At 37.3% G+C, this 27,871-nt stretch overlaps 3 protein-coding genes across 5 annotated transcripts in view; all 3 read right to left on the bottom strand.

Annotated features, from left to right (window-relative positions):
- Positions 1 to 482: 482 nt before the first annotated feature.
- espnla (espin like a) lies at positions 483 to 14,594 on the bottom strand. The gene is made up of 12 exons (XM_055221315.1): positions 14,504 to 14,594; positions 14,120 to 14,433; positions 13,128 to 13,318; positions 11,549 to 11,735; positions 10,994 to 11,176; positions 10,403 to 10,534; positions 4,738 to 4,899; positions 4,052 to 4,181; positions 3,777 to 3,934; positions 3,314 to 3,478; positions 1,574 to 2,556; positions 483 to 1,108 (listed from the first exon to the last, which is right to left on the bottom strand). The coding sequence occupies exons 2-12, from the start codon at positions 14,411 to 14,413 to the stop codon at positions 577 to 579; spliced, it is 3,117 nt and encodes a 1,038-aa protein (XP_055077290.1). The 5' UTR covers positions 14,414 to 14,433; positions 14,504 to 14,594; the 3' UTR covers positions 483 to 576.
- Positions 14,595 to 15,664: 1,070 nt separating this feature from the next.
- On the bottom strand, positions 15,665 to 20,825 carry scly (selenocysteine lyase). Of its 3 annotated transcripts, none has more exons than XM_033992017.2 (13): positions 20,542 to 20,825; positions 20,251 to 20,287; positions 20,063 to 20,172; positions 19,891 to 19,991; positions 19,620 to 19,797; positions 18,930 to 19,057; positions 18,015 to 18,170; positions 17,447 to 17,550; positions 17,328 to 17,364; positions 16,993 to 17,076; positions 16,769 to 16,868; positions 15,897 to 15,972; positions 15,665 to 15,824 (listed from the first exon to the last, which is right to left on the bottom strand). In XM_033992017.2, the coding sequence occupies exons 2-13, from the start codon at positions 20,262 to 20,264 to the stop codon at positions 15,671 to 15,673; spliced, it is 1,242 nt and encodes a 413-aa protein (XP_033847908.1). In that variant the 5' UTR covers positions 20,265 to 20,287; positions 20,542 to 20,825; the 3' UTR covers positions 15,665 to 15,670. The 3 variants fall into 3 exon arrangements, with proteins under 3 accessions (XP_033847908.1, XP_055077292.1, XP_055077291.1); XM_055221317.1 differs by having other exon boundaries at positions 20,724 to 20,741; XM_055221316.1 differs by having other exon boundaries at positions 20,537 to 20,555.
- Positions 20,826 to 22,471: 1,646 nt separating this feature from the next.
- Positions 22,472 to 27,871, bottom strand: part of kif1aa (kinesin family member 1Aa) — a 50,575-nt gene continuing 45,175 nt past the window's right edge. Inside the window, exons 42-51 of the mRNA XM_055221175.1 lie at positions 27,701 to 27,834; positions 27,564 to 27,625; positions 27,169 to 27,314; positions 26,434 to 26,619; positions 26,064 to 26,135; positions 25,861 to 25,982; positions 25,263 to 25,406; positions 24,795 to 24,987; positions 24,245 to 24,363; positions 22,472 to 24,121 (exon numbers count right to left, since the gene is read on the bottom strand). Coding sequence (XP_055077150.1) covers positions 24,079 to 24,121; positions 24,245 to 24,363; positions 24,795 to 24,987; positions 25,263 to 25,406; positions 25,861 to 25,982; positions 26,064 to 26,135; positions 26,434 to 26,619; positions 27,169 to 27,314; positions 27,564 to 27,625; positions 27,701 to 27,834 — 1,221 coding nt within the window. The 3' untranslated portion in view covers positions 22,472 to 24,078. The remainder of the gene's footprint in view (positions 24,122 to 24,244; positions 24,364 to 24,794; positions 24,988 to 25,262; positions 25,407 to 25,860; positions 25,983 to 26,063; positions 26,136 to 26,433; positions 26,620 to 27,168; positions 27,315 to 27,563; positions 27,626 to 27,700; positions 27,835 to 27,871) is intronic.

Genomic DNA, 27,871 nt, shown 5'->3' with positions numbered 1-27,871 from the left:
TGTGACATTACAAAGTTTTTCATTTGAAAGAAAAACTGAATGAAACAAAACACAACTCCAGGTATGTTTTTGATGAAGAAACAACATTATAACATAGATTAGAAAATAGTGTAATATGGCCCTTTAAAGTAAATGCACAATTAACTCAAGTAGTTCAACAAGAAAAAAAACAAAGTAAATACTAAGAGGTCAGAAGCATATACGTGCAAAGTTTATTTTGAAAATCTCTTGAATAGGGAAATACAGGTGCTGATTATCATTTATGTACTCAAACAATAATAAACAAAACATCACACAAATACACTCATTTATAATCAAATACACTCTGGCATTTGAAAAAGGGCTGGGTATTTTGGAAGTACTATTAGTGCCAATGTAAACCTGGGTTCCATCATAGTTAAACGCAATTCTTTGTTAAAAAATTCTTCAAAAATGCCAGAATACAAATCATAACACAGTCCTGGAATTATAAACAAGTAAACAAACATTTAGTATAAACTTTTATAAATATATATCGACTTGTTTGGTGCCCAGCCCTTAAGTTGTTACTAATCAGCAATAATATCAAAATGAAATCTACTCAAAATCAAAAATCTCTGCTTCTCTCTCTTTCCAAAAAGCAAAACTGCGGTCAATGTATTTACAAATCTCCTCATTGCTGAAACTGGAAATGTCAGTCCCTTTATATAGAATTGATTCGTCTGGTGTTGGAGTCTGGACAATGACTTTCGGGACCTGTCTAACTTCTGGAAGAGTATGTTTGACCACCTCTGTGTTGTTTTCAGATGGACTCACTGCATTTCCAAAGAACTTGACTTTAATGTCCTCAAATCCATCTTTCCACTCCCTGTTGCCGGCCTCTATCTCCTGAATGACAGCTTTGTGGAAGTCCCGGACTGTCTCCCAGGGAAAACTGCCCACGTGATCAAACACCTCAAAACAGAGAAGGTGCCTCATTTTACGCTCATCCACAGGTAACTCCAGCTCCAGGATGTGGAAGTAGCCTAGCATGAAGAGGTCAAGGGTCAGTTTGTCGTACTCCACGGGAACGCCGTCCACTCGGGGTAAGAACTGTTCTGGAGAGTACAGGGCCTGCTGCTTGTGAAGTCTGTGGAAGACAACATTTCATCATGTTATTTACTAAATTAATGTTGGCAACACACAAACGCTTTTATTGTGTCTATAGACTGATCAATACATACCACAGTAGAAATAAAATGATATTTCTTTCTAAATACACTTCACATCTCTGCTTTAGAAGTTGATATATTGGGTCTTTGGGGTCTTGAACAAGCTGGCTAAATAGATCAGTCAAGTACCTATTTAGCCAATGCATGGATTTAATTCTGATCTAAATGATTAATTATAAGCCCATCTTTTTCTTTGTCTGCCAACCACACACCCCTTGCTTTTAAACTTGTAATAATCAGCATTTCTGGTCTTTATTTTTTGTACATTCATCAATCAGTCGAAACTTATTTATCCCTGACGGGTAAATTATCTGTATATTTTCTATACAAAAGGCTGATTAGAGCCACGGTCCACCATCACAACCTCTTCAACCACTGCTCACCTGCGAATCTGCCTGGACGGGACACTGGAGATCATGTTCCTCCAGCTTCCGAGCATCTTGTTGACGGCTCTCCTCTGCTGGAAGAAGTGCCCTAGTGAACTGTTCATTATCTTTGTGTTCTCCATGCTTCCACTGCGACTCAGAGCAGTCTTATCATCAATGGTCAAGTTCCCTGCATCGTTTTTCCTCTCCTCTGTATCCTTATTTTTTTCCGCTACGGTGTAGGCCGACTTCTTCCAATGACCCAAGAACAGCACTACAATACGCTCCTTCCTCAGGCTATTTGTTTCTTGCACATCAGAGAGATTGTCGTCTTGGTCAATCCCAGAGTCACTATTTTGATCCATTTCGGGGCATGCACTAAGTGCTTTTGGGAGTATTCTGAACTGAGACGCTTGGAGTAGTGAGCAGCTAGTTCCTATAATGGGCTGTTTCTCCTGTTGCTCTGTTTTTTCCGTTATCACCTCTTCTATTTTTGTTTGTGTCTCAAAATTTGACTTTAGGTTCCTCACAGAAACGCCAAACTGTTGAATTTCACCTTCAACCCTCTCTCTGCTCTCTCTTCGCCCCCTAGTAGAGTTCTGCCTGTCTGATGTTTGAGAGAACACAGTGGTAAGTTCAGTATTAGGCATTTTGCAGTACGGCTGGTCTGTTAAATTGGTCATAAGAAGGGACATGCTTTGGACAATGCCTGAAATTCGGCCACACCATACAGGTAAAGGGATTTGACTGGGGAAGTTTCTGAATTGGGTGTTGACAGTGATGTTGACGATGGGGGCTGGCAGGATGTGACGTAGCTCTTCTGCAAGTCGGGCTAGCTCCAGCTCATAACCGGCACAGTTTCTCTGCATTGAAACATTGGCAATTTGTTGTTCCAGATAAATTAGGTCATCCTCGGTCAGCAGTTCACCAGAGGGACCCAGGATGGCATTGTGGGCTTGGGAGAACCTCCAGGTTACTTTGGCAAATTTGTTCCCGTTTTCCTGAAGGAGAGGATATGGTGAGATGTTAAGGCAAATTTGTTAAACTGATACAACCTAATTGTCATGGCAATTTCTTTATGAAGATTTTCTGGAGGCGGCACGTCACCTGTACCATGGAAATTCAAAGTTGGAGCATTTTCCATGGATATCAGTTTTAGGGCATACTCTGGAAGATTATAGCCAGTGGAAGAACTGTCCTTAGACACATGTTTTTGTATGTTTTTCAGTGCAATAAAAGCTTTTATTTTAGTCTATGTTTGGGCTAAAAGGTTACATACTCTGGCTTTCATATATAAAACCAAAATACCAAAATGTAAAAAAGAAATATGGCATAGAACCCAGTTTTCTAATTAATACATAAATAACCTAAATAAATATTGTAATAAGATTTAAGCAGCACGTAAAATATTTCTATGTCTGTGTTCATTTTTGTTGTGTCAGCATCACGGAGCAGAAGGAGCAAAGCTGTATCTACAGTATGTAGGTTTATTAGATTCAATCACTGCAAACCAGGGGTTATTGGGGTCTTATCATATCTGGTGGACATATTTCTTGAGTTACTAATTTCTACCTCCCTACTCTCCTTTTGGCTGATCCTGTTACATCCTTTCTCTTATTGGGTACTTTCCAAAAGATTTTTCAACGTAATGAGCAAGTTACATACTCATTTAGGACACTTATGTTAACATTTCTGACAGATTAATGACATTTAGATAAAGCAAACAGCATTTCTCAAGTTTAAGTCTTTGAACCTTACCTTCCTCCTCTGGTCCTCCTCGTCAAGCAGCCTTGCCTGCAGCTGTCGAACCATCACCTGTCTCTTCCACTCTGCGATGGGACGTCCCCTCTCATCGTGGGTGGGCACCAGGTAGTCGATATCAGACAGGTTAGCCTCCTCGGTGGGCAGGACTACCATCTTATTCTAGATCATAATATTTTGTTTTTATTAATTAATATATTAAATCATTCATTCATTCATTCATTAATATTTTTTATTTTGTCTTGATGTTATATTATACAAGAAAGGTAAGTGAACAAGCATATTATCAAAGAGGAATGACAAGATTTGGCAATTTATAGTTTCTTGTTTATTTCCAAAACCATCTTTTAGATTCATAAAAAATATAAAAATTATTAATTTATCTGGGGGGCAGTTTTAAATCACTTATAAAAATGTACTCAGGACGGCTTATCTGCTTAGCCACAGTTTTTTTACTTACAGCTTGTCCAGTGAAGGCTCCTGACAGCCCAGATTGCTTGAGGGAAGTGATAGACTTTCCAAGGAGTTTGTTTCCCCCCAGAAGGCACGCATCAGGGCGCTTATCCGGAACAGTCTTCTCACTCCCATCACTTTTGGGCAGATTAAAACCTTTAATAACTGCAACACAAATCAAAACCAATCACATTTTAAAAGCCACCACCACACACAAATGTTTCATTTATACTATACAATTATTGCTTCTCGTTGGTAAGACGTTTTGGGGAGTTCACTCACCAGCTGTGGAAAATTGAACCTGCTCAATTTTGTTGGAAAATGTTTTCTCGAGCACAACGCTCCCAGAATCAGCAGAACCAGCAGAGGACTGGGGGTACCTGGCCTGGGGGGAGTCCTCACTCTCAGGTTGCTGGAATAAATTACAAATATTCTCAACTGATTCATCTACACTTAGACTAATATCCATTATTTTAGTGTGTGTATGTGTGAGTGATAGAGTGAGGGGGGGGGGGGGGGTACATGTGACTGTCTGTGGTTTAGTTGAAAGTTCATTCAGGAATGATTTGAATTGTCTTTGTAAAGCACTTTTGGTTACATGCTACGTATGAAAAGCTTAATTATCCAATCATATCTACAGAAGTGTTATTATAGGATGTTGGTAGTTTTGTAGGTTGCACGCATAGACACATTATATCAACACCTAGTCTGATATTTTACATCTGAACAGTGATATAAAACACTAGGTGAAGATGTGTTTGGACTTGAAGGTACATGAATTACAAAAAAAAAAACAGCTTTTAGAAAAGGAAAACCCTTTAATTTATGTGACACTGACTGAGATGTAGTTTATAACTGTTAGACGACAAGTGTTATAAGTAAAATTGTCATATGAAGAAAGGAAATATTTAAATTTGGATTTGTTTGCACAAAAACAGAAATTCAACCAGACCATTCTAAAAAGTTACCTTTAAACTATCCATGGGTTTGTTGTTAGTGTTATTGTTGCCACATGTGTTTCCAAGGGAGCCGTAGTAGTCTGCTCTGCTTTGCTGCACTGAAACTGGCTTGGACTTCACTTCCTCTTCTGATGGAGTAGTGACTTCAACGGGTTTATCAGTGCACGAGGCCTGAAAAAAAAAAAAACACAGCATAACATTACTGCATTTGTGTTACATGGAGTTTACTGTAATTATGTTTTCCATACTCCTATCATGTTATGGTTTTCAATGTTCCACAGAATCACAGACTGAAGTAATTGCACAATCATACATTAAATCAAATGTAAGTGGGACCAGTCGAAGCTTGTCCTGAACTCTGCATTTTAATGGTTATGGAAATGCTCTGATATTTCAACATTAACAGTAGTAGATAACATTTGGTATCTAGTCAGTGACCCAATTCATGCTAAAATGGCATGTTCGGAGGGATGGTGTGCTGTGATTGGTTTTTCGGTTATTTTTTTAAGTTAAAAAAAAAAAAAAACAGGTCAGATTAAGGTTAGGGAAATGAAGGTTAGGGTTTGGTTAAGTTTAGGGGCAAACTCATGTTAAGGTGAGGAAAATGTTTTGGGTGAGTTAACATAGCAGCAGAAGTAACTTTAAAAAAATATATTTTCCACCTACTAGCCTTATCTCAACGCATTATATCATAATATAAAACATAAAACTGTAAAAGAAATATAATATTTTAGACCTATTTATAGCTACGGAAGCTATAACATTACCGTGGCAACTAGAGCTATGTGATCACTTCCGAAACCAAAGCAGCCAGCTGTGTAAACTGGCTGATTTTCACACAGAAGGAGAAAGTTAGATGTGTAGAACAATTTAAATCCCCTGTAATAAACCTTCATTGTTGTAACTCCCTACACAATAAATGCATATGAAGGTTAGGCCTCAGAGGACATTATTAGTAAAATCCAAACTTCAAAGATAGTTTGATGCAGTGCTGATGTACTCTGTAGAGCTGTGTGTCAATGAGAAAGCCCCTGCTGTTTCCTCTCACGGCACTTTGAAGCCAAAATGATACCAAGAGTTCTCTCTTGAGCGAAACATAGGGAGGAGTTCACAAAAGTTGAGCAATCCAGAAAATATATAAACATGGGAGTGGGGAAGTTAGGAGTTTGATTTTTGTAGGTGGCTAAGGTCTTATTAAAACCCAAGATGAACTCGTCTTACCAACAGTACACTGCAGAATTTTGAATGAAAACTAAAAGATTACAATCATTTGTGGCCCTTATCAGGTTTGCTGATTATAGAGTAAAAATCTTCTTTTATTTTTGGATCATTACCACAAATCCACACAATCACACAAATGTATAGTAAAATAAATACCAACATCAAAATTATGAACCTAGAAAGCAACATATTTTTATGTGTTTCCACTACACCTACAACTGATAAAGGCAACTTTGCTGTTGCAATAAAACAAAGATAGCAGATAATTCTAAAAAAAAAAAGTGTCTTATAGTGTCTTAAATATTCTAAATGAAATGCGAATTTGTGTATTTTATGTAATCAAAATAACAAGAGGTCACATTGTTGAGCAAGTGGTGGAGAATTAGTCACAGTTAACTGTAAAAAGTCACCCAAAAACATCTGCTTATGTTACAGGAAACATTTACTTAGAACAATAATTACCTAACCCTACTTCCCGAAAGAAGCACAAAGAGTTACTTAATTTGCAATATAAAGTCTACACAGCGTAAGACAATTCAAATGGCATATGGCGATTTTCCATAAAAGTAAGTCATAATTAGCACTTCCATGCTAATGTAGCTGTAAATGTTCCAGTATACAACAGCATTTGCCTTTCTCTTTTTTTAGTGTAGTCCAAGTTCGAAATGAACAGTGACAAAATAACACAAGCTGTCAAACGTGATCTGCTAAAAAAAGACACAACTTACTAACAATACAGATGCAATAACCACAACTTAAAAACAGCTAAAACTCACTGCAACAGTCCCAGGCCGGTCCGTCTATCCAACCCAGTGACCAGGTCACACCAAACCAGGTATCTGGGAAAGCCACAACTACCACAAGAGAACTCGACACTATCTCGCAATCGCCGACCACTCCTTTGACACCATCCCGTACATCTCCGCCTCTGTCTAAGGGCCGCTGCGCAATAAACAATAAACTCAGATAGGAGAATGCCCTGAATTATTTAGTATGGGGGATTGGGTGGCCCGCTAATGTCACTAATGCATGGATGGACAAACCAATTGCCATGTTGAAGCACGAATGGGAGCGGAAGACTTGTCAAAGCAACTGGAAAAGAGACATTTTATCCAACTGTGGCATATTGTATTTTCCATTTGGAGCAAGTGGAAGTCCATTTTTAAATGGTTTAAATTGAGGAGTTTGCAAAGGTAAAACTGGGAAGGAAAGATGAAGCATTGAGTGAAAACTGAATGCACATTTTATCAATGTAGTTTATATCAAAGAAATTGATCTGTATTTGGATAATTGGCAATTGGCTCACCTTTGGACCCCTGGTTCACATTTTGGGAAGCACTGTTGTGAATAATACAAATTAAATCTAACAATATTTAACTTTGGTTGGAAATGCCAAAAAAAAATGCTTATTTTGTTTATCTGATCTAACATTAAAAGTAGTGTTAGATCAGGAAAACCAAACGATACTCAAATAGTATTGAATTATTCAAATCTGTTGACTATTTTAGCTGTCTAAAATAGGTAAAAAAGGTTGAAGCCTTGTAACCCAAAAGTGATTAGTTAAATAACTTGTTTTCTAATGTACCTGCAAAACACTAAGTAGTAAAATGTTTTGCGTCACAAAAATGAAACATGGTCTGTGTGTCCCAGTAACACACTGATGCATGCGTTTCTAAAAATAGTACAGTGTCTTCTCCTGTCCCTGCCCGGAGCAAAAAGCAATTCTAATGCCAGGATGCTGTGGGTTTGTTTGCAGCTGTTTGTGGAAATATAAGATACACAAAGAGCGCGTGAGCCAGTGACCTGTTTGTGAGAGATCGAGAGATTTGGAAACAAGTCAAAAAAAACAAAAACACGAACACGGGTCAGACTAGTGCTCAATGCTTTTGGGTCAATGTCCGGAGATGAGTCAATCTGACACTTGAAACTCATGATCAAGATCAAGAGAGTACTGCAAGGATGTAGCAAACAAATGTAATTAAAACGGTGCTAAAAGAACAAGGTGCAGAAAAAGATTAGCTGGGGTTAAAACAATTGGATGTTAACTTTGAATTGGGTATTTTGTTAAATGAATGCGAAATGTAACTTTTATTCTACCACTATAGAGGTTTTGACCAACTATTTTCATACAAGGGATGTAGTGTCTTGCCCAAGAGCACAACACCAGTATGCAATGCCACTAGCAGAGACTGAACTGCCAAAAACTCAAACTCAATGTGTTCTATTATAAACACAGGCACAAGACATTAAGCAAGACACTGACTTGATTAAAAACATGGCTTAAATATCCACTATGAGTGAACCAGGACAAAACTCCGGTGACATAATCTCTATCTTAATCCTCTAACTTACTTTTATCAGCAATTGCATAAGTGTATATCTCATAATGTGGATGCTGTAACATAATGCACTGGACAATACTTTCCCCAAAAGTCATCAGTAGGAGCTTTCTCAAATGTGACCTTATTGCCACACCACAGTGAACCTTACTACTTATTGCATAACATGTTTTCTCGCCCTCTGCTGCTCAGCCTGTCTACAGTGAGTGACAATCATTGCACTTCCAGGTCTCACTGGAAAAAACATGACACACAATCAAAGTGACATCCTGCTCTCCAAATCCCCCATGTATTGGATTGCCAGTTCCAGGCATCGAAATGGTGAAAACGGTGAAACATAAGCTTGTGGATCCCATAACGGACTCAGGCGCGGGACTTCCACCTGAGAGGGGTAACCGATAGGGCCGTAGCTTTGGCTAGCACCCATACCTGTGACTGATTAGCTCTCATTGTTGAAGGTTGATTATATTTGCAGCTTCCGATCATTATATCTTTGTGAATGCACATCCCTCTGTGACTTATTCATGCTTTGCTTCTGGCAGACACCTTTCATTAGTTTTGTGAATATTAATGTCTGTTGGTCTGGGCTGTTTAGGTGATGAGTGAAGTGTGATATGGGAATGTTTCAACAGGTCTGCTGACAGCGTGTCCCCACTAGACTTTTCCATTCACAAGTTGGTCCCTTTAAAATGACTACAAACGACCAACAAAATTATGTGTTAATTCTAAGATGCTATATTTTCATGACAGAGAAGTTTCAGACAGTTGTACATTTAAAGGTCTGTGACTGGTTGTAGTAATTATATTGATAGGTCAAAGATTGAGTAGAAAGGTATAACTCATTAACAATGCCCGTGTAATTGTGCATTTTTATCAGAGTTTTGAAGATGCATATTATTGTTGCACTCCAGGATGCACACATTATCAAGGGTAGAAAAAAGCCTTAGCCTTTTACTGGATTTGCAGAGCTCCATATTGATAGCTGCAGCTAAATGGGATAGCAACTAATCAAGTTGTGATTTAATTAAGCTATGATTGTATTTTTTACATTGATATTGTATTTTTTTATTTGGTTTTATTTGAATGATGCTCATAGCAACTCAAAAACTGTACGTTTGTGTATTGTCACTTAGCATTATAGTCTATTAATTAGACACTTAGCATTAATGTCTATTGTACAAAAATAAAATCACAAACTAAAGTTAAATCAATGTTTTTTGTGTGTTTACTACATTGACATGAGTGATTTAGCTTGCTACGTGGCTAGAGCACATCATGTTTTCATTATTTTATCAATTTTAAATAATTTTAACTGTCAATATCTGTAAACGTTATAGGTACAAGGCTTTATGATGAAGTGTATTTCTCACAAGCATCTCCAGAGACCCTTTTTGAGGATATAAGGAGGTGAAAAGTAAACCAGATGTCCAGATATTGCAAAGTTAGGTCTAAATCTATTTGATCTATACTCTTTAAAATAAAACCCATGCATGTCACTAATTATGATTAGTATAAATCATTGTCTATGATTTCATTTACTGACAAAAAACACTGCTAATTCACCACAGTCAATATGGCATCCGTATCTATAGTGTAAGGATACTTAAACTAAATTCTAAATCCTAATAGCTACCCCAGAATGATTAGTGTCTTGAAGACAAATTACCAGTCTCCATTAGAAATGTCATACCCTCATTATCATCAATTAAAGCAGTAGATTATTTGTCTTCCTTGTGTCCTTTAGTGACCCTGACACTGACAGCACAAACAGGGATAACACTGAAATATTCATTGATTGCATTAAGGCACGTTGTGCTTAAAGAACAAAAGATCCAACAGTTGAGAGCCCTCAGATGAAACTGAGAAGAAATATCCTGCCCCATCAACATGTACAAATTTGATTAAGAAGAAATAAATTGCTTTAATTAGGAAATTAATGAATATTTATTATAAACATTCTACAGAGTGGTAAAGAGATCGTGGAGAACACATTTTGATTACTCTTTCCACAATGGAACACACCAAGCCAAACGATCAAAGATTCACAAATACGCTGTCAAATTGAAAATTGACTTGACTTGAGTAAAATGTTGTGGACCAGTGCAGACACTTACTTTGCTTTCTGTGAAGCGCAGATATCTGGCACATTCGCTGTGGCCGTTGTACTCTGCCAGGTCTGCAGCAGTGAAGCCATCTACGTCCTTCTCTGTGGGGTCTGCTCTATGGGTCAGCAGCAGCTTACAGCACTGTCAGAAGAAAAGGGTACATGTTTCTGCATCAGTTTAAAAAGGAAAAGAAACCTTCATGTTTTAGTTTGTCCTTTGATTTTTACAAAAGCAAGTTTTTTCATTATGGATGTTTTTACTGCACTGAAAAGTAGAAACTGCTTGTTTCCATGAAAATGTTGTTCCTCTAGCTATAATATTCAATGGTATGACATAGAACTTACCATTCTGCAATGAGAATGTTCCATAAAGTGTGAACCTAACTTCCTATTTCCATGGAATTGACTTTCCATCTCCAGAAAGTTACATGCTATCACTTTAATCAAATAAAATTACTGACAAAACAGCAATAGATGTTTACATTTTCTTATTGCATGGTCTGGGTTAACAAGAAAAAGATACCAAACAACAAAAATGTATTAGTTTTCCAGATGCTTGATTCACAAATGTGTACCATTTAAAAGCATTACAAATGTTTACCTCAAGCTCTCCATTCTCTGCAGCATCATGGAGTGGAGTCCCTCCCCAGTAATCTTTCATGACCTTTGAGCCCACATGTAGCAGCCTCTCCAAGATACAATAGTGCCCCCTGCTGGCAGCAAAATGTAGGGCAGTGGCACCTTCTCTGTCCTGAGCGCAGAGGTCCACATCGGTACAGGTCACCTAGAGGTAATCATGAAAGAGGAGCTTGTGGCAGGATTACATCCTACAGGCCTGTAGTGTGTAATGGGGTGTGTTCGTGTGTAGAAAATATAGCTACAGAAGAATAATGCAGTGTGAAAAGCCTTGAGTATATTGAAAGGTACTATAGCAGATAAATCTATGGCATTATTATTACTGCTAACTTATAATTTATAATGCTATTAGAAAGCAGGACAGACACCTGGTCCAACATTTGTTGATTTTTCCTTCTCTATAAAAATACCACTTCATAAACCCTTAAGCACAAGGCTACTGGTTGGTTCATGCTCCCATCTGAGAGCAGACCATCATCACATTCTACATCTGACAACCACCACGAGAGTCGCTACTAACCAGCCACAGCACGATGTCGCGGTGCCCCAGGTGAGCAGCAGCGTGCATGCAGCTCATCCCATCATAGGCCCTGAGGTTCACGTCTGCTCCACATTCCTCCACCAGAAACTGAACTATGGGCTGATGTCCCTCCTGACAGGCCAAGTACAGAGGAGTGGCACCCAAGCCTGTCTGACAATTCACTGTCCTGAAAAAAAAAGTTTAGGTAATAAAAATGATAAATGATTCAGTCATTGCTTGTCGTCAATTCTATGGTTTGTGGCTTGTGTATGTGTACTTTGGAGGAAGAAATGTATCTTTTTGGTGTTAAATTGCAGTGATTAAATGTATGGATTGTTTATGTTCTCAAAATTAAATTTAAAGCTTTTTATTTGAAAATTGTATTTGAAAATCACTACTCAGGTTTTCGTCATATCACCCGGCCCTAGCTGCATAGTACAGTTAATTCCTACATACCTATCATACATTACACATTTTTGAATGTTCTTTTTTATTTGACATATGTAACTAACAGTACAACTTATAAAAGGTAACTGGGACACAAAAACAACTAGCTGCCATTGTACTATGGTTGGTAGATAGTAAGGTTAATAGTAAGGTCTTGTTTGTATGGAGTTGAAAGTACAGTGTATCACTTTCCTGAAATGCTCTGTTGATGTGGCATGACGTAGTACAGTAGTACAAACTGGATAGGCTGCCATATGATCAACCTGGCTTGTATATACATTATTAACACTGTGAGCTGATGGTCACATGTGATTCCTTGACCTACACATGTACCAAACTCTAAAGTAAGGAAACACATGCCCCGACATCAACTTTATCCTCACATCTAAGGCAATGTGGTATAGGGATCATGTTGAGCTGTAAAGTACATTTGAAGTGCCTGGTGAGGATTTTAGATTTCACTTGCCATTTGTATGATCTAAGCTAAAAGTCTAACTAAATATAAGTTTACAGCCATTCAAAGCTGGCACCATGCACTAACTCGATTGCCCACCATGTGTGAAGTGAAAAGTGGCAATAGACCAGTCCAGAATGAGAACAGTCCAGGGCTAATAGGAGTTTAACAATTAATTTATAGCATAATTACATTAAATATAGATTAGTTATAAAATATTCAATTGCTAAAAATGTTTTGGGTTTTTTTTATGATTATTAGTTGTGATTATTTATGTTTTGATTTTTGTGATTTTAATGTCTTTCTTATTCTGTAAAGCACTTTGAATTATTTTATGTATGAATTGTGCTATACAAATAAACTTGCCTTGCCTAATGTCTTGCCACAAAAAGGTCAAGTGTTACTTTTAACTGAACTGTATTTTAAATAATCTACATGCGTCACATAAGCATACTTACAGTAGTGTACTTTCATTACATTGAATTTTGGATTGGATTAAGAATCGCTGAATTTGCCTGACTAAAATCAAAAACTGAACATGTCCTTGCTATGTAACAATGTGTAAAGATGCTTTGCATTGCAATTGACAATTGTTTAATAATAAGTATGCGTTTTTCTCCCATTACTTCCTTCCTCCACATGCTGTTGAAATAACTGGGGTGATTAATAAACACAAACCTGGGTGCCTGTTGAATAAGTAGTTTTAAACAGGTGAGGTCTCCATTGGCTGCGGCGTAGTGAGCAGGTAATGCCCCACAGTGGGACTCGGCCTCTGCTTCTGCACCTGCCGACAGGAGCCACTGGGTCACATCCACACACCCGAACCGAGCAGACAGGTGCAGGGCGGACGCACCCGCTGCATCTCTGTCCTTTGAGATGAACATATGGGGTTCAAATAAAAACTACAGAACTTTAGAAAGTATTATATAAGTCACTGAGTTTGCATAAAGATTCAATATAAGGTCATCCATGGAACTACAGATGGGATGGAATAAGCTCAGCCTCAAAGCTGGCATATTCTGAACCATACTGTACTTACAACTCGAGTTACACAGTGGTTTTAATTTAACAAGGAAGTGACATCATCAAAAGTGTTTATGATGAATGAAGAAATATTACAAACTAAGTTAAATCTTGTAAATATGATATATTAATATTAGATGTTGATTTCAAAAAACAATATTTTGATGCATAATTGGACATTTTGATGTTAGTTCCTTTTTAGCCATGGCACAGGCTAAATTATGCTGTATTATAAAATATATTTGAAATTGTGCATAACATAAAACTTACCAGTTCAATATGTTATGATTTTTTTTTTTATTCAAATAAGTTAGCAATTCTAAGAAAAATGCTGAAATGTTAACTTTTATTAAAATGAGGTCAGAAACTATAACACATTTAGCATCTGGACATAATTACACATAACTACAGAACTATGTCGCTATTGGGGATCCAGCATGACAATCCTACGTAATGTACTGACCCAGTCCTACATGTGAAAAGATGGGTGTAGCACCTTCTACTACTTATGTAATTTCTCTGAGGGATCACTTCAAATGACCCTTCTTAAGCCAGGGCCTACATTGAACCTCAAATGATAAAGAAACACAGGTCATGTGGTAGGCTACTTTTTCCTGGGGCAATTGAGCTGAAAAGCCCCCCCTTACCTCTATATGACATCCTCCTTGTTCTATTAACCACTGTAGCTCTCTTGCATGTCCAGTCGCAGCTGCATCGTGCCCTGGCGTGGCAAGATTCAAAGCCCGGGCATCACCTTGAAGACCAAATTCATTGACAAGATACTGAAGACACTCAAACTGTCCACATCTCGCAGCATGGTGGACCGGCCCAGCCCCTTGTGCATCTACAATTGCAGTAGAAAGATGTCCACAAGATGCAAGTTCCTTCAAGGTTGAAAGTTCCCCAGCTCGGGCTGCCTGGATAGCTCTATGTAGTACCATTACTGGAGGCTACAAGGAAACTATGGCATTAAAACAAGTTCCATGAAAGCTTTAAAGACGTGACCATCTCATACAATAAAAAAAACTCACCCAGGGCCAAAGGGAAAGCGACACCGGAGAGGGAGACAGATGGCAGGCATGCTGAACTGAGAGGAGGGGGGTGAAGGTAGTGAGATAGAAGTACTTTAGGTCTATTTGGGTACCACTTGCTACTTGTCTGGTGCACTTCAAGACAGTCTTTTTGGCTAGAAGATAGTTGGTGAAAAATGTTTATCTAGTTAAAGATCTGGAGAGCTCACTGAGCAGTGCATTTAGTGCAGTGCACACTCCTCCTAACTAGTTGCCCCAGTGCAACATGAGTCAAATGAACCATAGCCTTTATACGCTATAATAATGAGAATATATTTGCAATTTGAGTTTCCATATTCTTTAATAATGTTTAACTGGTTGGAGACAGTTATTTTCAAGATGAGAATTTGGCTGGCTTATACAGTCAATTACATCCAATAGAACTAGTGTGTCTCAAATTATTTATTTATATTTTTCCATTATTACATTTACAAACCATATAGCAAAAACTAAATGATGAATAGAGTACCATGAAGTACTCTCCCACATAGTAGTCTGTTTATAGAAGAATATAACAGACAACAATATACGTGCATTTGAAATACACTTAATGCATTCCATGGATGTTGAAGAGCGAGTAATGGAAGCCCATAGAGGATGAAGGTAATGAAACACGTGTGTTGAGTCTTTGTAGCACTAACCATCTGCTAGCACCATGCATGCTTCACTGGAGCTGGGAAACATAAGCACTAAGAGAGTCGAGACACACTATGCTACAAAGAGACAAAAGTTTTAGTAATGTTACTAAACAGTAGCCTACCATGAGTGACCACTCATTCGGTTTACGTTTGAGATGTCCAGTGTTTGCAGCTCATCAGGGAAAGTGTGTGTCTGGATCTGGTTTCATAATGCATTTAGCTGATTACAAACATGACCCAATGGAAAAACAACCTCATAAAAGCCTCCAGGTCATTCCAAAGTCATGGCCTTTTATTATTCATGATAAATATTTTATGAATTTACATAATACCAAAATGTAATAAGGAATGATAAGGTACTGAGGTTGCCCTTATCCTACATTTGCATAATTTCAAATCATGCAAATTATGTGAGTAAGACAGAACTTGGAAGCTTACATCAAACTGTGCCGGTATATCTGGACAACACTGACCTCCCACTTTCACATTTTTAGTCCATTTGTTCTAAGAGTTCCACCACTTTCCTCAAATCCTCCACCACTGCATCCACGTCTTCTTGGGTCGTTCCTCGCCCCACGCTTATCCTCAAAGCATTCACTGCCACGCTCTTTGGAACACCACAGTTCAAGAGAATATGGGATGGCCTGGACAGAGGCAAAATAAAATAAATATGACAGTCTTTCTTATCATTAATCCTCAAACAAAGTACATTTTACCTGTCTCCTCTGTCTGAGTGACAGGCTGCACCAACGCTGGCCAATAGACATTCACACCTGGATAGTACTTTCCAGCCTAAAAGTAGGAAGGGTATAAACAACACTGACTTTGAACTTAAATAATGCAAGCACTCAACTTTGGTGATAAAAAAATGAAAAAAGGGTAAAAAAAAAAAAAAAAAATACTATTCAATCCTCCGATTTAGTGTGTGTTAGTACTGACAGTACAAACATTTAGTCCTAACCTTCTGCTTCAAGCTAGACTGTTGCAAAGTTTGCACTTTTTTACTCAGAAGAATCCATCTTGTACAGCTCCTGACTGATCCACTTTATTAAGCAGAAAGTGTATATTTTTTGACAAAAACATTGTATTAAAACGTGTTAATCAAGTACGATGAGTATGAAATTAGGTATGATGCTACACATTCATTTAGCCAAAAAACGATATCCTTGTAATATCAAAGCATTTGGCTGAAAGTCCCTCTTCTATCAAACCATTCTGGATTGATAATGAAATAACTGGTAGAACTCAGTTAAGAATGCTACATATATCAATCTGGCATTAATCAGGTCAATTTAGTTTGTGTTAGTCTAGGATTACTACTGTTTTGTGCCAAAATAGAGGAGAACTCACAACACAATTTCTGAAGGTAATAAAATGTTTACTATTTCAGAGTAATATTTTTATAATGGTGTTCAGCTATGCTGGGGAATAGTAGTTAACATTTTACTACAGACCCCCTCCCTTTCTTCAACTGGAGGGGCATGAATGATTTAAACGTTTGTGTTTACAAATGACCCAGCAGCACGGGTCATGAACTAACATTTGTGCAGAGTACAGGGGCAGAACAGAAAGGAGACAGAGGGAGCACCTTGTAATTTTGGACCCAGGATGGACACGTTGCATGTGTTGGGAAGGACCTCGGAGCCCTCAAAATGGTTGTTGAAATTTAGTTTTTTCCCAAAGATGTGCTGAGGAGTAAAAAACAATTTGTTGTTTACACATAACTAAAATAGAATACATAGGAAATTATCTGTGCAATTATTAAATTACAATTATAGCAAAGGCACAAAACTGACAATACTGTCTAAATACCTTGAGTCTATCCTCCAGGTAAAGTTTGACAATTCGCATATGACTCTCGTACTCAGCCAAATTAGATGACACCAGATCTGCAGCCTGACAAAAACATTGTAAATTAATAATCGTGTTTGCAACAACTTGTGAAAATATTATGTTAGTGTTAGATTCCAATGTCCAACAGAGAGAGAATAGCCTTTTCTGCATTCAAGGAAAAAATATCCGATGGTATTTAATATTAGGGATTACATAAAGTGCTTTCTAAGATTATATAGAAAATGTTCGCTAGAGACCATTTTAATCAATGGTTGACTGAGGCAAATATTACCTTGATATCTTAAATAATTTACCTTTCCTAATCCTGCAATCATTGGTGTGTTTTCTGTCCTGCAAAAGTAAATCAGCATATTTAGATTTTATATTCCAGAACATGATTATGAAGGCATTTACTTAAAAGATCATTTTTTACCCGGGTCTGAAGTTTCTTTCTTGTCCTCCTCCAAAGAGCATTGGATATAAAGGTGCTTTATCTTCACTATTCACATATAGGGCTCCGATCCGAGGTGCATAAAACTGCAAATTCAACCACATATTTAACGTCTAGAAGTGTATACATTATACATATAGTTACAACTAGATTTATTAGAATCTATCATTTTAAGAAGAATTACATTATCATTATTATTAACAGTAATCTGTAAAATTATAAGTAAATATCTTTTCAGGTAACACCGCAGCTGGTCATACACTGAAGATTTTTTATCGATACAAAAAAAAATTAAATTGCTAAATTAATGAAGATAATAATTGTATGCAGATATGTTATGGTGTGTTAAGTGAATTGATCGTAGACGTAGATCACTGTGCACTGTGTGGTGATTGTTTGAACCTACACAAATCACTCAAAATACAATCCCAACTAAGCAAATGATAAGGCAAAACAATTATAACATGGTTAAAATCTTTTGATGTTTCTCATAATATGTGTCCTTTAAACGCATATTATGAGTTACATGTTTTACAAACAAACTGTTAACCTTGTGTCCGACAATAGTGAGATAATCCACTCCGAGTGATGGAGCTTCCACTTTGATTTTGCCCAAAGCCTGAGCTGCGTCTGTGTGCAGCAGGATGCGCCGCCGTGGAGGCTGGTTAATCTTATCTCTGATTGTCCCAAAGAGCTCTTTGATGGGCTGTGAAGAAAACAAGCTGTTATCAAATGGCAGTGGGGTGGAGTATTTGACATTTAATACTACGTCATTTTTCTGGTGTGGGGTCCGCTGCCTGCCTGTCTCCATGGAGATGTTACTGCTTCTACTGGAATATTCCTCAGTATAGCATTACTTATCCATCATTCTGTTACATCTGTTTTATTTACTCCAAAAACACGCATTCAAACTGTGAGCACTCTCCGGAGATCTGACCTGTAATCTGCTTGTCTCCAGGGAGATAGACAAGTTCAACATCATACTGTGGAACATTCCATGCAAAGCATCTTCATGAGAAAAAGACATCTGCTGGACTCTCCAGGTAAAGGTACATAGTCAGTAGTAGTACTACTGTAGTAACGTTGTAGTAAGTCAGGAAGGAAGGACTAGATAAAATAAATAAAAGGATTAGATAAAATAAATATACTGTAATTGCAATGGTAGACATTGCATTGAAGCTGTGTTAATCGAATTAGACTTTCATCTGAGCTTTGTAAGGCAACGTGGCCATAAAGAACTGACTTAAAAAGTCTCCTTCAACCTTGGCCTAAAAGTATCTTAAAATCCCAACTTTGTGAGGCTTCTCTATAAAATCACAACAGAAAATATTCACTACACCATCTAAAGTCCCACAGACATGTTTAGGAAAAATTCAACACTTGATGCGCTCTAAGGTTTCAGTTGAGAGAGGAACTGACTGAGCGTGAACATAAAAGAGCTTTACAAGTCATTATTTCCTCTCACCATGATGACCCCCGTCTCATTGTTGGCTAACATAATGGAAACCAGACAGGTGTTGGGACGCAGTGCACTAAGAACATTTGCCACCTCCACACGCCCTGTTACCTTAGACACTGGGACAAAGGTAACATCTATGGAAAAAAACAACACAACACACACATAAACCTATTTCAGTATTTAAGGAATATCTTAATATAATGGTCTAAGTGGTAATATACCACAGCGGTACTAATACAGACTAATATAAGCATACTCCTAAACTGAATTACCAGTAAACTGGGTGTAAAATAGTACACGTCACAACTTTAAAGGACAGAAATACTGAAATGAAATTCAAAGCCTAAATAATTAAAATTCTCAATGTGATGTGGTTAGTCTCATTGAATACATTTTGAAAAAGTGACCTGAATAAGTAACTTGTATTATTGAGCAAATATTGGTGAGTCTCTAATCCACTAATAATGAATTACAAATCAAAGCACTCTGCATTGTTCAAGGATCAACAGTGGCCTAGTGCAAAGTGCCATGTGTGTAAATGGCAGCCTCACTTCCCTGTTACCCCAGGGCAGCAGTTGGTGCAGCCATTAGCTTACCATCACCAAGTATGGAATGACTGAATAACACACAAGTTGTAAAGCATTATATAAGGCTAATGCATTATTAATGAAATAATCTGTGCATTTTTGTACAAACCTGCCATGCCCTCCCTCTGCAGATGCTCCAGCACTAGTTTGATTGAGTCGTGCTCCACGTTTGAGGTGACGAAGTGTGGGAGGCCTGGGCGTCCACTTGAATAATCTGTATTGTGTTCAGCAGCATCACAGCTCCTCTTGAAGTACTCTACTGCTGAATAGATGACCATGTTATTTGCCTAAACATCAAAAATAAAAGAATAGTAACATAGCATTATCTGTACATTATAGTGCCTTTATTTTTTTAAAGATCCTACAGCCTTGATTATTACCTCAGTTCCACCTGAAGTAAATATGATGTCCTCTGCTTTACCTCCAACCATCCTTGCCACATTTTGTCTGGACTCACTGATAATGGCTTTGGCTTTGACACCTGATCATAAAAATAAAATCTAAAGTCTGCTTGAATACATATATGCTGAGTTTCCTGAGTTTGTGTCTCACCTGCAGTGTATGTGCTGCTTGGGTTTCCCCAGGCATCATGAAGAGCATCAGTGATGGCCTGGATCACCTCTGGATCCAGTGGGGTAGTGGCATTGTAGTCCATGTATATTCTAAACCACAAACAACATGAGCTTTTTTGTACTTTTGATAAACATGCTGTATTACATTTATGATGGATAATTAAATACCTATTTTGACTCATGCTTTCTTGGAGATTTGCCTTTGCTGTTAACATATAACAAAATAATTAAAAACAAAACATTCAATGGCATTACTGACGGAAAGGAACTTAAATGTATTTTTGTATTAAATGAGAAGTCTGTACATAAGAATCGAATAGTTTATCACTGCAATCAGACAGAATCATGAGTTGAATCCACTCGTTGTGTTTAGTGTTCTGTGTCATTCATATCATGGTAAAGGTCCAGATCTTGCGTGTTTAAACCACATGAATTTGATGGTAATAACACTAACCTTACCTCCTTATTCGATCATCGGATGATCCTGACTTGTGTCCTGATCGCTGACAGTTGTCAAACACAGCGTTAGCTAAAACTTCTCTTCCTTGTTGTGTATGCTTAGCTAACGCTAGCTATCGGCTATTTTCAAACACATTAGCTGTTGTGGGCTACATTAAGGATAGATAAGGCTTCTTTCTGACCTTGGGAAGTTATGCACAGGGACAGTCGTTTAAACTGTATTGTATTTTCAGTGTGTTTTTCTTTGGCGGTAGCACACGCTCCAAACAGGCGCCCACTGTGTTGCCAGATAGAACAGGAAAAGTCCCCAGAACTGTTTAAATTATTAACTATTTATTTTTGATAATAAAAAAAACAAACACTATAGACTAAGTCTATAGACTTTAGATTAGTTTGAAATCATACATAACAATTCTAAGCAGAATGCTGTGTTTAACAGAACATGCTCTGATTCATCCACGCACCTGGCAACATGTTTGGCTCTTTCTTTTTCATACTAAAGGCGCATTAAGTCACTTTTCTGGTGTGGGGTAAGCCAACTCCTCATCTCCATGGAGATGTTATTGCATTGTCTGTAATGTTTCGCCGTATGGTATTAAAAAAATATACCTTCCATTTAAACAAAAGCTAAAACCTGCATTTTAAAAATGTGAATATCATTATAAAATGAGTATAGTTCTTATGATATAATCCAATCGTGCAAAACATTAGTCCTGTCCTTCTTCCGTGCAGTCCACTCAGAGGCTCTTATGGCTAATGATTAAGTATATTTTCACATTTATTAGGCTGATATGTTTTTTGTAATTTATCCAATAAACAATCTTTACAGCCTATTGAAGAATGACAAATTTAAACAAACGAAAGTGTTGAACATAAGTAATGTACAATGTCCTTAAAATGAGTGTGGCAAGAGCTCAAGTAGGATCTCCCATGGTTGAATAAATTTCATGTTTATTTATTATATGACAATGTGTCCAGTGTACACAAACATCTGACGCAAAACCTCAACACTCAGAGACACAACTACAGCCCATTTTCACCTTATCTGCACATGGGTCCCTTTATAATACACATGTCACAGCAATCATGTTTATATACAATGCAAAATCATTTCAAAAAAACATAAACAGCAAAATGGTACAATCTGACAGTGCCAAAAAGATTACTTATGGAAGCACAAAACTTTGAGAGGGGTAGCATAGAAAATGTACGATACGTGAATATAGGTGTATAGATATTGAAACGAGTGAAGTGTGTTTGGTAAGTAACCTCTACATTCTTACTCTGTACAAGATAAGCCTAAGTGGGCCATTTATGAGCTATTTATGACTCCCTGATATTAACAAAGTACAATCAATTTTGAACCAGTGTAATGTTAAAAAATGAGTAAACATAATATAGAAAATACAGTTTACATTCAGTGTTTGACTTGAAAGGTTTGTTCAAAAGTGACAGGGCCAAAAAAAAAAAAAAAAAAAAAGGAAAAAGAAGTTTGCATAAAATCAAAACCCCACGTTCATTAGTCAGGGTCAAGGATTATAGGTGCTAAAACATACTGACAAATATTGCTTCTTTCTGATTCATATGATGCTTTTTAGATTTACTAATTTACCAATCATCTCTGTAAAACAGAATTTAACCCACAACCATCTGACAGAGGCTGGAGGACACACTCTGTCAATATGCTACAATCTATCAAGAACAATTGAATTGAGTTTTTCAACTAATAATGCATTACATAGTATTGAATATTTTTTTAATTACAATATTTTTGTTTATAGTGAATTACACGTTGACTCTGAAATTGCTCTCAAGGCTGGTTGACCTTTGGCTTGCTTCAAAATCAACTTCACTAAACTTTAAGGGATATTTATAAATTTACTGTACAACTTCATATTGAAATAAAACAATTATTCATATTATCTTTTCTTTTATCTATTTGGTCATTCACATTTAGTAGATGTAAAATGTGCTAAACTATATCAATGGAAAATGACAGATGGTGATTACACATTCATAACTGTGTACCTGATTACTTTGTTGAAAATAGAAATACATGGTCTCATTAGCAGAGTACTTTCATTGTAGCAGCAAATGGGAGCTGTTTTAAAGCAAAGGTTGTAGATTTTAACATGTACAATATGAGTAAAAGATAGGCACTACTTTTTAATTTATATCACTCATAAAACTAGTTTTAAGTCAGTTCAAGATAAATTATATTATTTGGGGTATTCATCATTTCATCAACATTTTTTCTTCTCTTTTAACATTAGTAGTACTTGTATTTCAAGTAATTTTATTTATTTTTTTGCTAAATTGTAGGAGTAGAAGGGAAGAGGTGGTACCATTCTCAAGAACATATTAGAAAGTGCAGTGTGCAGAAATTGCACTGTGTTCTACAATAGAAATATATATGTCTTTGAAAATAAATACATGCAGAAATAATAAATACTAAAGTTGTTATTAAAAATCTAAAAATATCACATTTTGAACAAAGGAAAATGAAAGAGTGAAGTGAAAGAGGGGAGGTAATGATAACTGATTTGCAAAAACATGGAAGAGAAAAGATTGAATAATGCCGTATCAGAAGCTTTAAGAGTAACTCGTCCCTAGCTCACTGCCAATATTTTAGTAAGGACAGGGCCAGACAGGGGTGGGGAAAAACTTTGACTGACAGCCGGGACATAAGCGTTAGTATGATTACATTTGGAACATGCTTTTTATGCTCGAGTGCTAAGTGGACACATTTTTATTTTAGCATTTTAAATAATAATTCATAGCTTGTTACTGAACTGTATAATAGGACTTCTAAAGCATATTTATAGGTCTTTAATTTAGGAGTAGAGGGATGAGTTACTCTTAAACAAAGGCATTCTGTTCTTTTAACCCTTCGACTTGTAATGTTAGATGATTGACAACCTTTATGGACATCTAGTGCGATATACCAATACTGTTTACTTTGTTTTCTTAATATGAAGCAAATTACATTAGATTCACAGACCATAGAAAATATTCAGAAATAGCCTCAGAGATAGCCTCCATATTATTTTTTTCCCCGTAGTTATTGTCAAGCTGTATGCGTTATGCAAACCGGTGAATATTTAGCTGTAGAATTTTCATATTTTCTTGATAACATGGCAGCAGTAAGTGAAAGCTAACTATCTCTGCATTAGAAGAGTCAATGTAAAAGGCTCACTGACAATTACGACTACAGCACATTAACATACATGAGTAATTTTGACTTTTGAGATGCTACTGCTTCCATATTTTTTCTTTTTTCCATTTGTCCATTTGTAAATATCCTCCAGTATGGAACAGTGACGGCGAGACTCACAGCGCAGCAAATGGTGGATACAGAAAGGTGTTGCTGAGGACACGGCAGACAAAGTAAAAACATAGTAGTAAAGTAGTTTGTTTGATGATGATGATGATGATGAAGAAGAAGAAGAAGAAGGTGGTTGGTGATGAAGAGGACGCAGCTCAGCACAAAAAGAAGACACAGATTTATGTACATCAAGTCTTTGTGATATTCCAGTTTCACATCCTCATCTGCCCAACTCTTCTTCTTGACAGTTTTGACCTGAAAGACAAAGCAATGTCAATGTTTTTTTTACGATAAGATTGGAGATATTTAGCCTTAACTGAACAGATTGACAGTATATCCTTAACATGACTATCTGTGCTACTGTTAAAAATGCAGTACCTGATAGTTCCTGCGAGAAGAGGGTTGAACGCATAGAGCCAGTCGTGCATGTCCTTTTCACTGTTGGCTTGAAGTAAGATCCCACGATGTTCTGTACACACGGCAAATGTGTTTGGAGTCTGTGGAGACACCAAAGCTTATTTTAGCACCTTTGATTGCTTCATTATTAAAGGTACGCTATGTAGCTTTTCTGGAGTAGGATCCTCCACTTGCTTGTCTCTATAAAGATGTTATTGCTTTGCCTGAAATGTTCCACAGTGTGACATTAAACTTATCACTCTCTATGTAAACAAGCATGGCCATCATCGGGCCAGATCTGTTGAGAGGCAATCCCGCTTACAGTAAGAGTGCATATTAATGAAATGTAATGTAGGATAGAAATGCAACACTGTGGAACATTCTAGGCAAAACAATAACATCTCCATGGAGAATGTGGGCGACCCTCTAGCAGAAAGGTTACTTGGAACTTTAAACTATTCTTCACACCTCACTCAATCAAGTCTTTCCTGGTCTATAAGAATAGCACAGTGCATTATGGGATTGGATGTACCTTAAGCATGGCTTGCTGATCCTCGCTGTACTCCACCTGAGCAGAGGAGAGGTTGAGGATGGCTCGCTCCACCCCGTCTCTGTCCGAGTTGTAGATGTAGACGTAAGGCCTCCGCACCACCACGAAACGCTTTATCCACCCGTTTGTGTGAGGCTCCAGGAAGTTCAAGTAACCCTTCTTTGATACTATGGGACTGAAAGAAGAAGACATGGGCTGTTTTACATATATTAATAGCATAGAATTTTACATTACTTTAAGTATTGGTATAAGGTCTGTTTTATTGTTGCCTTACCAATACCACTGTACACTTTCACTCACATTTTTAGATATAAACCATGTAAACCATGTCCTCCTGTTCTGTACAGATTATGTATCTTTGCTTGTACTATGTCTTCTCTGTGTTGTGATGTGTGATTGATGTGTGCCCTGCCGGGACAATAAACAAACTAACTATTATTGGTAATATACCTGACTCTGATCTCCTGGATGTCAGGAACAAATCTTCTGCTGCGTGGTTTTGTGTCAGGGGGGGCGCTGTGGGGCTTCCTTTCCTCTGGGTCAGGATGTAAGTCTGGACTGGGACTGACTGCACCACTGCGAGGCATGGGAGGTCTGAAAGTAAAGAAATGAATGATTTGATTTGCAAACATATGCTTTCCATGTGGTTTTCAGTGATTTACAACATACATGTCATTATACATGATACTTTACTATTTTTGTTTTTATAATTTGAAAGCAAATAAAGTCAACATTTTATCTAGCAAAAGATGGGTCTGAAAATCCTCCTATTCTAATTTATTTATAGTTCACTACACTAATTATACATGAAAGAATGCATACAACAAACACAACAAATGTAATCTATACTGGTCAAGAAAAAGTATTTATTTGCAAAGACAGAATGGATTTGATCAAGAAAGAATTACTTTAAATTGCACTTATAATAAAATGGTAAATACCCTTTCAGAACACTTTCTTTTAATGGCACATTTTTTGGCACAATTGTTTTGTTCACTGTTGTTTGTATTTGTTAAATGAACCAGACAGACAAAAAAGAATGGACTACCTGAGATCAGTGGGTCCAGAGCAGCCCTCCACCAGTGAAGGACATGTCGTTGAGGGAGCAATTGTGTTAAATGTGGGCACTGAAGGGGAGTCTTTGAGAGTTGTGACTAACATCTCAGAGATCTGAAACACACAAACATCAACACAATAGTGGGAATTATTTATGTGTGAACAACCACTAATTTTACAGTGTTCAACGCATACCCTGCTCTCACTGGCGCTGATACAAACATGGCTGTACTCTCGGTTGAAGGAGTGCATGAGAAGCCGTAAACACTGAAGAGACAAAAGAGATAAATGTCAATACCAAAACTATTTAAAACTGCAGGAAGATAATATGTATTTACTATCGATAGTTTAATGAAGTGTGTTGCCAAAAAACAGGAGTTAAGCTTATAACCTTACAATAAATGGGGGTGTATGATTTAGAGGTTCCCACATATTGCAAAAAATTACAAGAAGAAATTACACCTACTGAGTGACAACCGTTTGAACAAATCCAGTGACTTTATATTTGATATCAAACGAGACCACCATTACTGTCTCTATAAGTGGGAAAATGCTGGTTACTGACCCTCTCTGCGAGCTCCCTCTGCTTCTCGGTGATGATTTCGGAGCAGGGTGCAGCCTCATGGTCCTCTGAGGTCTGAGGGGTTTCCATCAGGTCCTCAGTCAAACAGGACTGAACTGGGTCTGGTCCTGTCATGAGATTAGACTCCAGCTTCTCCCGCAACAGAAGAAAATGCTTTGTCTTCTCCACCTGAGGAGCAGAAAAACAAAACTATAGATTGCATCCATGAACAAAAAAAGGATAATGTTTTTAGTCTAGAATAAAAAGAATTACACAAGCACAATACAATATTTTTTATTTCTTTCTTTCACAACTTCTTTCTGGTTGAATTCAAATTGTAGGACTTATAAAAATACTTAGAAAATCATAGCATTTGTTTCTCTTGAGAGTGGGTACGGCTATTTGAATCATATTATTATATTTAATTATAATGTAAAAACATGTACCTCACAATTGTACAGTTTTTAACACATTTAGGACAATATGTAAAGCATAATGTATGTCCTTTTAAGCACATTCACTGCTGACCATGTTTTTAGACTCTGAGAGAGGCCACCATAATGTATGGAAAATACTTACAGGCAACACTTTACTTACATTTTCTGGTGGAATTCAAATTACGAGGCTATAATGTACTGTAACATAATAAATTATCTTTCTACTACATATTCTACTACATTTCTAAGCACATCAAACACAAAGCAATACTGGTATCTCAGTAAACAACAGTGCACATACATCTTGCAGGAGGCTGAGTTTCTCCAGCTCCCACTGATGCTCCAAGATGAGGCTGTCACTACGCGGTCTCCACCCAGCCAGGTTCTCCTCTCCACGGACATACGCCACCGAGGTGTCCAGCACCCGCCTCCGCCTCCTCTGCATACCTGCATACCAGGGACAGGACTGAAGATATAAGCAAACTTTTATACTTTTAAAGTTGCACTGCTAATTCCACACCCTCATGTTTAAAAGTATGGAAAACGAACGTACCGATGAGTTCCAGAATTAAAAAAATTAAGTTTATTAGGGGAAAAAAATCTTTATTTTAAGATAGTACTCCTCATATGATAATATATTTCAGAGTATCAAATAAAAAACGGGAACATATTTGAAATAGACACTATAAAAATTACCTGGGCTTCCTATATCTGCCAAGTTACAAAGACTAGCTTCATAGACTCCTGTTATTCGGTTCCTATGAAAGAATACAACAGTTAATCAAATATATGCCACTATAAACTATACAAACATCCAAATATGTTGAACGCACCCATCTGCTGCTCTGAGACTGCCCGTCCCAAACAGGTTCCGAATGGAGCGTGAGGCTGAGAGCTTAGTATCCCGAGAGTAGAAGACCATACAGATGTCTTTGGTAATGACTGCAGGCTGAGAGCAGTTCTCCATCTGAAATATAGACAGGAAGACAAATACCATCAGCCAT

Source organism: Periophthalmus magnuspinnatus, chromosome 4 (assembly GCF_009829125.3).
Source record: "Periophthalmus magnuspinnatus isolate fPerMag1 chromosome 4, fPerMag1.2.pri, whole genome shotgun sequence".
Taxonomy (NCBI): domain Eukaryota; kingdom Metazoa; phylum Chordata; class Actinopteri; order Gobiiformes; family Gobiidae; genus Periophthalmus; species Periophthalmus magnuspinnatus.
This window is presented reverse-complemented; position numbering and strand designations above follow the sequence as displayed.

Coding starts and splice junctions, on each gene's coding strand:
- espnla (XM_055221315.1), bottom strand. CDS start 14,413: ATGGTACTACATAGAGCTATCCAGGCAGCCCGAGCTGGGGAACTTTCA. Junction 11,177..11,548: donor GCGACATCGTGCTGTGGCTG/GTTAGTAGCGAC, acceptor GATTACCTCTAG/GTGACCTGTACCGATGTGGA. Junction 3,479..3,776: donor GAGCCTTCACTGGACAAGCT/GTAAGTAAAAAA, acceptor ATTATGATCTAG/AATAAGATGGTAGTCCTGCC.
- scly (XM_033992017.2), bottom strand. Junction 19,992..20,062: donor AAGCAGCACATACACTGCAG/GTGAGACACAAA, acceptor TTTTATGATCAG/GTGTCAAAGCCAAAGCCATT. Junction 15,825..15,896: donor CACTCAGACAGAGGAGACAG/GTAAAATGTACT, acceptor GCCTCTGTCCAG/GCCATCCCATATTCTCTTGA.